Here is a 14,160-nt window from a genome sequence, read left to right on the forward strand (position 1 = left end):
GACTTCTATAAAATCAACCTAATTTCGTAATGTAGACATACCCTCAGGTCCCATAGGTTCCATGTCAAAAAGTGTAGCAACTTACTACAAAAACAACCTCTAAATTCTATGCACAAGCCAAAATCTCCTCTTTGGTACACTGCCACTACTTGCAGCACAAATGTTCCCATGCAGAAGATATAACAAATAAATGCATATTCAAACAAAAACAACAACAGCCAAAGTATCCTGAGGAAATGCTGATGGAATCAAGGCAAAGCCAAGGTATCATATATGCTTCCTTGGAGAAACAAAGTGAAATAGTAGACACTACAGAAAACTGATAGCAAATTCCATTTCATTTCAGTGCAAGCTCTGCTTAAAGTCAATAGCATTATATGGCTCATGCATTTTAACTTTCTGTTGGTAGAAATATGTGCCCTAGTTTGGCACAATATAAGCATAAGCTGATGTCTAAGTATAAGTATCACTAGGATATGGTGGAAGTGGGTTCATCTCAGACTACAAACGGCTTCAAAACATTTTACTGGACTGTTCACTTTCTGAAAATCAGGCCTCTTTTTAAGGCATCTCAAGCTATATGCATACTGTGGCCCCTTATTATGTATGCTCCCATGGGTTTGCAAAAGTTCTAGGTTCACATCTTCTGCCACATTTTATCCAGTTTTACTTTGTTTTTTAGTTGCTTCAGTGGGCATTTCTAGCAACGCCCACTAGCATTTACCTCAAACCATTTTCCCACAAGTGCATAACATGGGTACATATTCGCTTATATTATTACAGATTACCTGAGGTATTAACTCATTTCTTATGTTACTTCCTCAATCCCCTCTTCTCTGCAGGCAATGTCAGTCCTGAAGCCCTGTTCATCTCATTCTCTCTTTCTATCTGACTTTTTCCATAATGTCCTATTATGCAAAGAATACACACCTCATCCCATTTCATCAAAACACCACCTCTCTGTTTTCAACGCCCTCCCAATCCTCACCCCCCATGCCCACAAGAAGTAAATCCAGAAAGCAAACAACATATTTAACTTCAAATTAATCCTTCTTCAAAGTTTCCAAGAAGTCCAAGCCTTCTCCATTTCTAACTTTTAGATAGTAAGCTCTTCAGAACAGGACTGTCTAAATTGTGTGTCCTATTTAGTGCTATTTGGCACTTAACAGATAAGAAATAATTATTTGTTCTGATCCATTTTAAATAAATTTGTTTTAGATATTAGAACCCAATCCTGCAGGCCCTTCATTCACCAAGCCTCCATTAACTGCAGTTAGAGTTCCACATGCAGAGGGCTTGCAGAGTGAGCCCACAGCCAGTGCCTGATCCCTCTCTCTCTTCATAGGAGCTAATTTTTTTTAAAGTGGCTAATGAAGTGGAAATTTTCAGATGCTTAATTTGTGATCCCCTTAAAAGGGACCTGATTTTCAGAAACTGATAAGCACCTCCCCTGTGAAAAATCAGGTCCCTTTAGGGCAGGGGTAGGCAACCTATGGCATGCATGCCAAAGGCAGCACACGAACTGATTTTCAGTGGCACTCACACTTCTCGGGTCCTGGCTACTGCTCTGGGGGGCTCTGCACAAGAAAGGGGGAAGATATAGTGGAAAGTTTTGTAAACCATTTTGAAGGAGTTGACATCATAAAAATATTTTGTGATACAACAGATGGTGCACCTGCCATGGCTGGAAAATAGAAGGGATTTGTAAAGTTACTGGAAGATCAAATTGGCCACCCGACAGTCAAATTTCATTGTATTAACCATCGAGAAAACCTGCATGCTAAAATTTCTAATTCAGAGCTTAATAATGTGATGAATACAGTGGTGCAAATTGTGAATTTCCTTGTTACTCGATCTGCTTTGACTCACAGACAGTTTCAAGCACTGCTAGAAGAGATGGACAGTGCTTATAACAACATTCCACTTCATAGTAACATTCAGTGGCTAAGTCGTGGCAAAGTTTTGGTGTGCTTTGTAAACTGTTTTGATGCAATCAAGGCCTTTTTGTCAGAAAAAGGACAAAACTACCCAGACCTGGATGATGACAAATGGCTGCATAAGCTCATGTTTCTAACTGACATCACCGCTCACCTAAACAAACTCAATCTCTATCTCCAGGGTGCAGGGCAAACGATTCTGGATCTTTATGAAGCCTGGAAGGCATTTGTTGTAAAACTAGCAACTTTTCTTGGGATATTTGAACTTCAACTATCCGCTACTTCCAACACATAAAAGAGCTATCGACATGTTGCATTGTCAGTGTCAATGAGATTGGAATGTATATGCAAAGAACTGGAATCAGAATTTTCTGACAGATTTCAAGATTTCCAGTGATTTGGCCCAATGCTTTCTTTTCTAATTAAACCTGAAAAGTTCAACGAAAGCAACTTGGATTTGTCTGTATTTCAGTGGATGGGTGTTGAAGATTTCAAAATGCAGCCCATTCAGTTAAAAAGCTCAGAATTGTGGACATCAATGTTTGGAGATCTGAGGAGTGCACTTGAAGCTACCAAGAGAGATCATGGGGCCTTTATTCTGACCTGCTGGATGTCCCTGCCAGTGAAATTTAACTGTTTGAAGAAAATTCTTTTTTGCAATGCTGTCAGCATTTGGATCCACATACCTTTGTGAACAGGTATTTTCAAACACGAAATCTGTCCTCTGTCCCTCTCGGAGGCGGTTAACAACTGATCCCCCAGAAGCCTGTGTGCAGCTTAAAGTATCCGAATATGTGCCAGACATTGGAAAACTCAGCAAGGAAAAGCAAGGGCAAGGATCACACTAAACTGAAAAGATCTGCATTTTAATTTAATTTTAAATGAAGCTGCTTAAACATTTTAAAAATCTTATTTACTTTACATACAGCAATAGTCAGGGGCGGCTCTAGACATTTCGCTGCCCCAAGCATGGCGGCATGCTGCGGGGGGCACTCTGCCGGTCGCCGGTCCCGCGGCTCTGGTCGACCTCCCGCAGGGGTGCCTGCGGAGGGTCCACTGGTCCCGCGGCTTCAGTGGAGCCGCGGGACCAATGGATCCCCCGCAGACATGCATGGTGTTCTTTGAATAGCTAAAAGTAAACAGCACCCATTTTGTCAAGCTCAATAGTGTAAAAATTTGATAAGCAGTATTTCTGCTCACCGTGAATAGATGAGGAGTTTGATTAGATATATTTTAAAACTTGAATCTGGAGATTTAAAATTGATTTTCAAGTGTATCTCACAGCGTATTCATTCTGAAAAGTGCTCTTTATCTTTTAGACTTTCATTGTGGGTGAGTAAAATATATTGTTTACCTCTAAATAACTTGGAGCCTATTGTTCCATCGATTTTTAAGTTGAACTGTCCATTTAAATCAATGAGCAATTCTACTTTACAACTCATGGGACAGTACGGCCCAGGAAAAACACTGGAGCAAGATTTTATCTTGACAGACAAAAAAATATTACATGTGTTATTTTAATCCATTCATTGTTTTATGGAGTCAAAGACCTTCCTGGAATGTCCCAAATCTAAATGATGACCCAGTGTACTAGATTTTGCATCTAGAATTCTAATTTAGTTGAAGTGGTATAAAATTACATATCGCTTGCCCTTGTTGACACTATATATGAGTCGGCTCAGCAGTACAAATTATTCCACTTAAGGTTAGCATAAGTTACATTCAAATCAACTCTACATTCAAATCTGTTTCAGTTGTCAATATACAAATAACTCTTGCTTCTTGCTAAAGGCACCAATTTTAAATCAAACCACAAAGATTCTGAAATCACAAATGCAGAAGATAGAGAACATTTGCTGATCCACACTTCTGAGACAGGTAGTATACCGGTGGATCCTCAGTTAACCAGAGAGACTATCAGGCCCTTAGACACTCAACTAAATCCACATTCTAGATATTTGAATGCAGATCTGAAGGGAGAATTTCGTTTTTTGAGTACTCATTTTTGAGTAGTCTGCCATGTCTGCATATTACAGAGATTTTCAATACTGCATTACGTAGAAACAGCAAAGTGCATTACAGATGACATGGCATATCAGACCTAACTTTCAACCTCCTTACATTTGTCCATGTCATACCTTAACCTTACTTTAGGTTAAATATATTTTGGAGTATATTCAATGGCAAGAATGTATTTTAACATCATCTTCAACTGGCACTATCATTAACCTCCTGAATTTACTTAAACTCTATCGCCTATCATACGGATCATTGCAATGCTTCTATATCTAAAATGCATTAAATCTACTGCTAACAACTAGATAGTATAAGACATTCCAAATTCAGAATTATTATTATTATCAAGAATGCATGAAGCAGAGAAAATATAGCCTGTATCTGACAAACCTGGGATAGATTGACTTGCAGGGAGACTCAGATACTTTTTATTGAACTTAAGAGAGTATGTCTGACAAATGTGACATGAAATTTGTAATAGGGACATCACATGGACAAAACAAAAGTATCACTTTTTAAACGGGAGGATTATTTAAAACTAGCATATCCCTCTGGCAAGCTGACAAATGAAGAAAACTTTTTTTCCCCTTCCTCCTTTGGAATAAAGGATCTGAAATCTGATCAGTAACATGAATGCTCTTCCCTGTAATGCCTGTAAGGAAGAAATGTTGACTTAATTACTCAATTAGGCCATATTTACTTTATAATTATAGTGTCATGTTCAGTCATTTTAAATTGTTTTTTCCAAAATATCCAAAGGCAGCCATCCACATCATGGACTTAAAAGTTGAAAAACTTCAGTTAAAAAAAACAAAGCCATTTATAGAAGCATATTTTTAAAAAGGAAATATTCTATATCCCTTGGGATTTCAATGTGCAGATGGTCACTAATTTGTATTTTCATGGAAACAATTAACTGAGTTTTACCCACAGGATAAAGAGAGCTCCCACAGGGATAGTCATATTCTTGACCTCATCTTTGGATTTCGTCTGAAAATTTTAGGTCCACATGTCATCCATATTGGGTGATTTAGCTACATCTTGCAGGTTTCAGAATAAGATCCAAATATCTCCTCCACCTCTGTACTAACACACGTCTATTTGTATCCAGCTCTGGAGACTGAGAAGTCCTGTGGATTTTTCAGTTTCCTTACTGGTGCTGAGGCATACTGGACTTCACTTTCTAGCCAAGGTGTCAATAAACTCATTGATAACCGATTCCATTGTTTAAAGGAGACTGCAACAAAGGGGGCGCCAGGGAGTTGATTCCGGTTGTTTCTTTTGCCCACATATCACTGGGGTTTAATGATGATATCTGGGACAGAATGCAGATGGGTCATAGAGTAGATAGAAGATGGCAGGGAAAGGCACCTGGAGTCCAATCATCTTCTGTACAAAGGACTTTACAGGGGTATATAAAAGAGCTATAATCAAGCACAAGAGATTTTGTATGTCTCCAGCCAACTACATTTTGAGAAACTACCCAGCTGAGCTCTATCTAGTAGCACTACGTGTGGTTAATCCAAATTTGCCCTCAACAGTAATCACTTCAAATGAACGTTTGTAACAGAGGAACAGAATTCTTCTGTCGACCTGCTTTGTTTACAGTTAGTGGAATCCTGCATGGAATTGCTCATAGATTTCTGCTGGCTCATGGCTGCAGGAAAGTGTTGTTGACTTCACCCTGGTTATAATGGCGGTGAAAGTGGTTTTCTGAGCAGAGTGTATGCAGGATCTCATTTGAAGAATCCTTGAGGAGAAAGCATAGAAGCAGCCAAACCTACAAAGGCAGCTTGGACTTGAATTGGACTTGGACTCTTATTTTTATTATCTACTGTTAAGTAAAGCATAAATTCAAATCTGAGCAAGGGAATTTTTGACCTTTTACAGTACGTAAGGACTATGTTTTGGCACAGGGTAGGAAAACTACCTGCTTACACTGCTGTGACAAGCTTAGTATATTTGTTGAAAAGAATGACTCCAGGTTTGTCTCGCCATTCCTTTAAATTATGAGAATCTCAGGCTTCCAAAATACTGTCTACCCTGGCTGAGTTCAGTGTGGCTTCTGGTGAAGATGTTCGTGGTATGTGAGTTCCCTGAAACCCACCATCTGTGGCTCCAACAATTGATCATGCTGGCTGATTAAACTCAATAGCATGGCTGTAATTAAGCTATTAGCTGGCACATCTAAGTTAACATTCTGTCCTTAAACTTGCAGTAGCCCAGCCCACCTCTTAGGAATCCATCTCTTGGCAACAAAGTGTATGCCTTTCCTTTTTTGGGGAAAGAGGATTGTGTCCAGCTATGGGGCAGCTCAGCTCTCCTGACTGTAGAGTATTGTCATTTGACCTCACAGCTGGACCTCTCGGCATCTGTTGATAGCTTGACCATGGATTGTTGCTATGGCAACCAAAGAACACTACTGGAAGATAAGAATTAATTATTGGCAGTGGACAATCATGTGTAATCAACAAGGGATTTGAAATGCAGCATTACTCCAGGCTCTAACTTTTTTTCTATATTCTGTGCTTCATACAGTATGTGCCCTCTTGAAACATAATTTTTAGACATGGATAAAATATCACTAGTATGAGGAGGATAGGCAATAATACACTCCTTGCCCTATGGACCCTGTTAGCTTCTGTCCTGGAAGGGTACTTCGATAATAATGCCAGCTAGATTTTTCAGGGATGCCTCATTCTTAACCCAGAAAACACAGAAGTCTTTCTGGTAGATAGCCCCTACATAATCATGTCCCTTTCTCTTCTTTCATGGTCCCATTTTATTGAGGGGTTATATTTGGAAATACTTAATCATGTTAAGAATTAGGGCACTTATCTCAATCGTACCATGACAGACCAATGAGAGCACGAAAGAATTCTATACGCATAGGTGATATTTAAAACACCCTAGTAGTGGGTTTTATTGTAAAGTGGAAAACTAAACTGAAAGCATCCCCTGCCTTTTTCAAACACAGATACAATAGGACTTTTTCAAGCAAAGTTCACAGTTAAGATATAAAGTGTGACTCAATTCAGACATGCTCCAGAGAGAAAGAGATACCACTCTCACAATCATATTCTCCTCTCCTCCTCCTCCTCTGCAGTCCTGTCTCCAAAAGAATGGCTCAGGTATGGGGATCTCTCCCATACCCTGTGCAGCAAAGACCAATACAAGAATTCATTGAGCTTCTCCACAATGGCCTTGTCTTCCTTGAATGCTTCTTCAGCACCTTCATCGTCCAGCAGCCCCATCAATTGTTAGGCAGGCTTCCTGCTTCTGATGTACTTAAAAAAAATGCTGATCATTTTTATATCTTTAGCTAGTTGCTTTTCAAATTCTTTCTTGCACTGCTTAATTATACTTTTATACATGACTTGCCAGCGTTTATGCACCTTTCTATTTTCCTCACTAGAATTTTACTTCCAATTTTCAAAGGATGCCTTTTTGCCTCTAACTACCTTTTTTACTCTGCTGTTTAGCCATGGTGGCATTCTTTAGTCCTCTTACTATTTTGTTTTGTTTACTGTTTTTTGTTCGATTGCTTTGTGTGGGGTACATATTTATTTTGAGAACTCAGGGCATATGCAACATTTCTCATTGAAGTCTATATAAAAGAGATAGAAGCTTATTTGGGGGTCACTGTACAATCAAGATCTCCTCACTGAACCCTCTCCTGGCTGGATCTATGCTCTTACATCAACCACCTTTTTGGGGTTGCATCTCCACACCTTCTGTCAGCAGATGTAATAACCCTTCATATGCAGAACTCTTTCTCTGTCTAGACATCCACTTCAGTTGATAGCTCCTCCCAGGGCCGCCTTTACCATTTTTGCTGCCCCAAGCAAGAAAAAAAGGCTGCCCGGACTGTGCCACCCTTTAACATGTGCTGCCCCAGGCACGTGCTTCCTCCATTGGTGCCTGGAGCCGGCCCTGGCTCCTCCCTTTGGGGGAAAAAGACTGCCTGAAAACACTTCTCTTTAGAGAGCATTCAGCATCGCTATGCTGTTGCCCGGCCAGTGACACAGGGTTTCTCCCCAACTCCAGAATATATGCTGCCATATCCATTTTCTTAATAGAAGCCAGTAGAAAAACAGTTTTAACTTAGTCCTTACTTCCAGGCTTCTGCTCCACCCCTCTCAGGGCTTCTGGCAGGGTCCCAGTTCTGACCAGCTCTGCTCCTTTTCTGGGGCAGCAGTCTCATGGCTATTGCCCTGAGCACCTGACCCCCTTGCTTCCGGACATCCGCCACAGGTGTTAGTTCCATTCCAGCATACCTCCTCCTCCCCAGAAAATAGCCCATCTCAAGCAATTCCTCCTCCGGTTGCCCACTGGCAGCCCTTTATAGGCTATGGGGTAGCCCAGCCCTCTTTAATTGGCTGGATTGGACTCATTTGCTCGAGTCCAGGGGAGCTGTGCTTTAGTCTATCAACAGGGACCACCTATCTTTTGAGACATGTATTTTATGAAGCTTTAGTTAATGTCTCAACTATTTTATTTAATATTGCAACAGTACTTTAATTGCTTGCACAATGTGCTGACTACTTTGAGGAGGAAGATAGTGCTTTGTAAATAACATTATTTATTGTTCAGTCACTAGGGCTAGGAGTTGCAGAACTGCACTTCAAAGCAGCAATTCAAGGTTTCTTTTCTGCCAAAATCTGAAACAGAAATATGATCTGATACCATGGGCACCAGTCTGAAAAGATAGAATTTTTATGTTCCACAAAACAGATTTTCTAATGTCTCTACTGACAGACCTTTTACAGAAAAATGGAAGGACAAAATATAGTTACCAGAAAATTAATGAACAAATGGCTAATTTACTTTTTTTAATTATGGCAGGAGAGCAGTTTCTCATACATGTAGCAGCAACTCCCCAAAAGTATAGAAAGTAAAATTAGGATGCTGAAAATACACCAGAAAATTAGAGCAGCCATCCAGTATTATCTATCTTACATCTTCAATGGTTTTGTGTTGTAACATAGAATGAGACAGATTCCAACCCATAAAATGAAATCTATGCATTTTTACCTGTAAAGTAAAGGAAAATATCTTTCTCCCTTAAGATGATGTATTATTTTCTGCCACAGTACACATCACATGACCCTAACTTCAGGTCAGAAATTATCTTATGAGTATATTAGGGGCTTGACTCTCTTATTATCAGTATGTTCCTGGTAAATTGATGAACTAATTAATATAGCCTTTATTTAAGAAGATACAAACTTATTTTGAAGAGACTGTCTTACAAGGAAAAATATCAAGAACAAAATATGTGCAGCCTAGAAAAGAAGGAGGCTACAGTAAGACCTAATTATGGTTTAAAAATACCTAAGGAAGTTCCACAACGAGCAGGTCAGAATCTGTTCAGACTGTGCAACAAGGACAAAACCCAAAGGCATAATCTGAGACTGAATCAAGAGCAATTTAAACCTGATATCAGAAATGGATTTTCACTCAGAGGATCATTACTATGTGGAATAGATGACCTAGCAGGGGTCTGTAGTACTAATTAATTTAATTATAAGATGGATACATATCTAACTATCAATGCTATATATGGACTTTCTTTCTGAAAAGCAGATATTCTTGCTGAGATCCAAAGGATGGACTGAGTGGACCTGAAATTCTTTCCTGCCAAAGATTTCTCTATTTCTTTTATGACTTCTTGACTCCATAGCCCTGTAGTGCCACCTTCTGGAAGAGGCAGTACTTAAACAGCCCAAGTTCTCCCATGTCCACCTTGATAACCGCAGCAGCTGAACTACTCTTTTTTTTTTTAAATAAACAAACCACCACCACCAGTTTTATTTCCCTTCATATTCGGCCAACAAATCTCATCAAATAAAGATTCCCCACCCCCCAATGCCAAAAGCACAAGCACTGAAATTTAACTGGATGTTTAAACTACACCTGAGACTCAAGCTAGGAGCACCAAAGGGTTCACTGTGTTCCCTGTGCATTTTAAAGGAGTGCAAAAGATACTTTCGCAGAATGATTTCCCATTTTATTTTATGACTAAAAAATTTGAAATACTGTGATGGGATACATCAAGTGCATTTGATAAGATGTAGCTAGTTGTAAATGCTTTTTCTTGTGCTTGTTTTTTATTTTTTCCCTTAAATAAACATATGCTCTATGGTTTCAATGAATAATTAATTGTCATTGAAATATATTCCATTGTGTAGAATAATTAAGCACTGAAAAGTAACTAAGCATCAAGAAGCAACAGTGCTACTAGCTAAAACAACGCCATAACCCTTTTCTATGTGCAGTACAAGAGTGTGATGGAAAATATATCAGACCAATATCTTTCATCTCTAAAAACTGGGAAAATTATGACTTCAGGGCGAAAAGATACCATCACTTTTCTAAGCAGCACTAATAAAGTTAATATAAGTATGTTATAAACCTACACATATTAATACAGAAGAAAATAGTGTATTCACAACAAAAATGCCTTTGTAACTGTATGATCTTATCTACCTGACCAAAGGCTTTTGCTATTTTTTGAGTAAAGAATAGTAATTTGGCTCATTTGTTATCCCAGCTCCAGAATGTGAGACCATTAGGATAATCAGGTATGTGGTTGACGAGATATAGACATAAGCAGAGAGCACCTATGACAAGAAGAGGCCTAGTCATGCCACTCAAATGTCTAATACAGACATTAATATATGTCTTTTACTGGCAGTACCCAGAATACCCTCCTTGCTGTCAACAGCTGGTGAATGTAAAGCTATGACATTCTAGTGTCCTAAACCACGTTTTCAGATATATAGAGAAGAGCAACTCAGTATTCTGGCTTTCCTTTGCACTCATCCTTTTAATCTCTGCCTTTCATTTTAGAATCGCTGTTTTGCTCTATTAACTCCATTATATCCTGGGGTTGGTTTCCTCTGAGCTCCGATCTTCTTTGCCACCCCATTTTCTTGGCTACAAATCCATTTTTACCTCACAAGCTTCCACCACTTACAAAAATTTAAAGACATATGAATAAATGCCAGCCCTCAGGGAAACCAACTTGCTTCCACGTTTGGATGGTTTTCTGTTTGCTTTACAAGTTGTTCTTTCACCTGGGAGCACTGAGAATCAGCATCCACAGACAGATGCAAAACTGCTCCTCCAATTATATAATCACTGCAGTTGATAAGCAGGGAGCTGGATTCAGGTTGCCATAGCGTTGGCATATTGCTATGAAGGCTGAGCTCTTCGTCCACCTTACCAGCTCTGGCACTGAAGGAGAAATCCACTTCTGCCTGCCGAATGCATGTGCAAAGCACTAGGGCTTACACAAAAAAGAGCACAATTTAGATCGGGGCTGATTCCTCGCTCCGCCTACCTTATTTTGAGAGAGTACTTGGTGGGGGAGGGGAAGTTTGTTTGTTTTTCTTCTTAATCTGTGTTTAATTGGGAATTTGATCGTTGAAATCCACCTATTCCTCCTCCACTAAGGCTACTACAGCCCAGATGCACCGTGGGTGTTTCCTCACCAACTAATGGGGGCTAAATAGGAAGAGAAAAATCTGGCCCAAAACTGCCCTCCTAGCCCCAGATTGAGTGGCTCACCAAATGACTCGAGGCGCTTTTGGCAAGACGAGTTGTTTAACTGCGGTCTTTAAGGGAAAACCCCCCTCCAGTAAAAGTAGGAGTAGGGAGGAACGGGGGCAGCATTTACAGACAGACAAGTTAGCCTCTGACACCAGAGGTGTAAGTACGCACCACTAAAACGGAGAGGCTTCCTTATCAGGCAATGCGGGGAGATTTAGTAGAAATGAGAAAGACGCTGGTCACAAATGGGGTTATATAGACACCTCGATACATTACTACCCACCAAGGACCGCTCGCTCTCTCGCTGTCTCTTCAGGGGAAGAAAATGGCTCTATTTGTTCTGCAATCACAATTTGTGCGTTAATGCTGCTCGGGGAGGAGAATGGAGGGAGCTTGAGAACGTGCAGGTTACAGGATAAAAATAACATCAAGTATAACAGCTGCCAATTGGAGGGTTGTGGGGGGGACGACTTCTAGAGTTGGACCAACAAAGTTTTAATATAGGGGGTAGCTGGTTACACTTCTTAATTATAAAGAGAACTAACGTGTCTTAAAGTCCATTTTGTGGACGATCAGAACGAACTATTTGAGAATTCGCTACAAAAAGTAAAACCCAACTTTGATTTAAACATAAAACAGGGCTACATCATATCTTTCTAGCACTATATATCTCTGACATATTACGTGTGTGTGTGTGTGTGTGTGTGTGTGTGTGTGTGTGTGTGTGTGTGTGTGTACACAGATAACTCCTCAGCCTCTCCCCTTTGATGTTAGATTAGAAATAGCCGAAAGAGAGGGCTCCCCTCCCAGCATCTTGGGAAACTGTATTGAGATTTGGGTTTGGAGGAATTGGTGTGATATTAACTAGTGACAACCCCTAAACCAGGCTGTACTGGAAGTAATCTTCCTCTGACACGTAACAACCAAGCTGCACCGCAAAATCACTTAGCCTTCTTCCAAACTGTCTTTTGGGCGTCCCTTTTCCACTCTTCTGTTATTTAAAATAAATAAATAAAAGGACTTGGACAACTTTTCCTTCCCTGGTATTTCTTATGAAACACATGCTCCCATGGGGATTTTTCAGCGGATACTCTATCTAACAAGATCACTGCAACAAATCCGTCTAATGTTATCAGTATGATCTGAATGGAAACTGGTGTCATAGCTTGCTTTCCCTCGCTATTCCCCCTCCTATCCTTGACTCTAGCAACAGCAGTAGAAATTGACATTAGAGACGATGGACAGAATAGAAAATAATTGCTAGATCCTTTGAGGTAAACCTCAATCTTACCTTGATGGTTTTCTTCTGGAATGTACATCCTCTTGTTTTCATTGACCATTTAAAATGAGTCCAGATTAATCCCTCCAAATATCGGCTTGGTAAAATTCAAGGAAGAATGGAGCTACAGTATTTCCCCTTTTATTATTACCTGATTCCCATTATTGCATCAAACACCAAAAACTGATCCTTTCCACTACTGCCTCCTTTAGTGAAATTGCAATGCATCCTCAGTACATCCGGGCCCCTTCCAAGAATTTAACACAGCACCTCTGGCTGCTAAACCATTTAAAAAAAAAAAAGAGCAAGAAGGGGGGAAACGAAAAAAAAAAAGCATCCAAGACAAATCTCAAAGGGTTAAATGTCTTTTTTTAAATCCATCATTTACAAGAATAAGAAAAAGAGGAGGGGAGAGAGATGTTCAAAGGTTGCTGCTCCTCTTCAAAGCCATTCTGAGCGCGTTCTGTTGGCAGAAAGCTGTTTCTGCAGATGAAGAGGGAGAGAGAGCACAGTCCCAGCCCCTCACTCCTTCCCCTCCCTCAGCACACTCACTTCCCTCTCGCTCTCGCAGACAGACAGACAGACACACTGAACACTTCCAGATGTTCCAGCTGTGGCAGCAGCAACAGCACACAGACCCCGTGCACAGCTTTAGGAGCCGGCTGACTTGATCTGAAAGTTTAACATGCTCTCTCCCCTCACTGCGCCTGCTGAAACCTTTCTACAGACATGACGTCAAGAAAGCAAGCTGGATCTGGCTGCCTGGAAAAGTGGGGGGGGGGGAGAGGAGGTGGAATCAATAGACAGACTGACAGACAGAGCTTGGTGGAACTGAGCTCTACAGTATTCACTGCAGATCGCTCCAAGAATTCCACTACCCCCTCCTCAATCTTTTTTCTCAATATTGTGGGCTCTACCCTGCGGTTCCACTACGGAATGCATCTGTGATCTGAATTTAAAGGAGGACAATATTATTTGCTGAAATATTAAAGTCTGCTTCATACAACGGCGTTTAACAAAACATCGGAATGAGCTGTGATTATATGTGATCAATTACAATCAGGATGCTGTATAACTAAAATACAAACACAATACACGGAGGAGGATGAAAGGGATAGGGAGGGATACGTTGCACAGAAAAGAGGATGCACAGATGTTTAAACAGATTAATCAAGCTAGGGTTTTCAAAATCCTTGGTGGAAACACAAAAGTGTTCTGTTGGGGTGTCCCATCATTCTTCTTAATTATCCCTGTCATTTGGCCCACTATACGAGGAGCCTCCACAGAGAGCAGAAATGACTTCTTTCAAACAAAATGTGAACTGAATACATACATGTTAAATGTATCTGGGCTCTCAGAGCTGCCATGTTAAAC

General features: G+C 40.2%; 1 protein-coding gene across 1 annotated transcript in view; it reads right to left on the bottom strand.

The window, feature by feature from the left end:
* The window catches only part of CACNA1C (calcium voltage-gated channel subunit alpha1 C), a 672,248-nt gene extending 658,751 nt beyond the window's left edge, over positions 1–13,497 (bottom strand). The window contains 1 exon segment of the mRNA XM_030542977.1: positions 12,799–13,497. Within this exon segment, the coding sequence (XP_030398837.1) occupies positions 12,799–12,847 (49 nt within the window). The 5' untranslated portion in view covers positions 12,848–13,497.
* Positions 13,498–14,160: the final 663 nt, after the last annotated feature.

Source organism: Gopherus evgoodei, chromosome 1 (assembly GCF_007399415.2).
Source record: "Gopherus evgoodei ecotype Sinaloan lineage chromosome 1, rGopEvg1_v1.p, whole genome shotgun sequence".
Taxonomy (NCBI): Eukaryota; Metazoa; Chordata; order Testudines; family Testudinidae; genus Gopherus; species Gopherus evgoodei.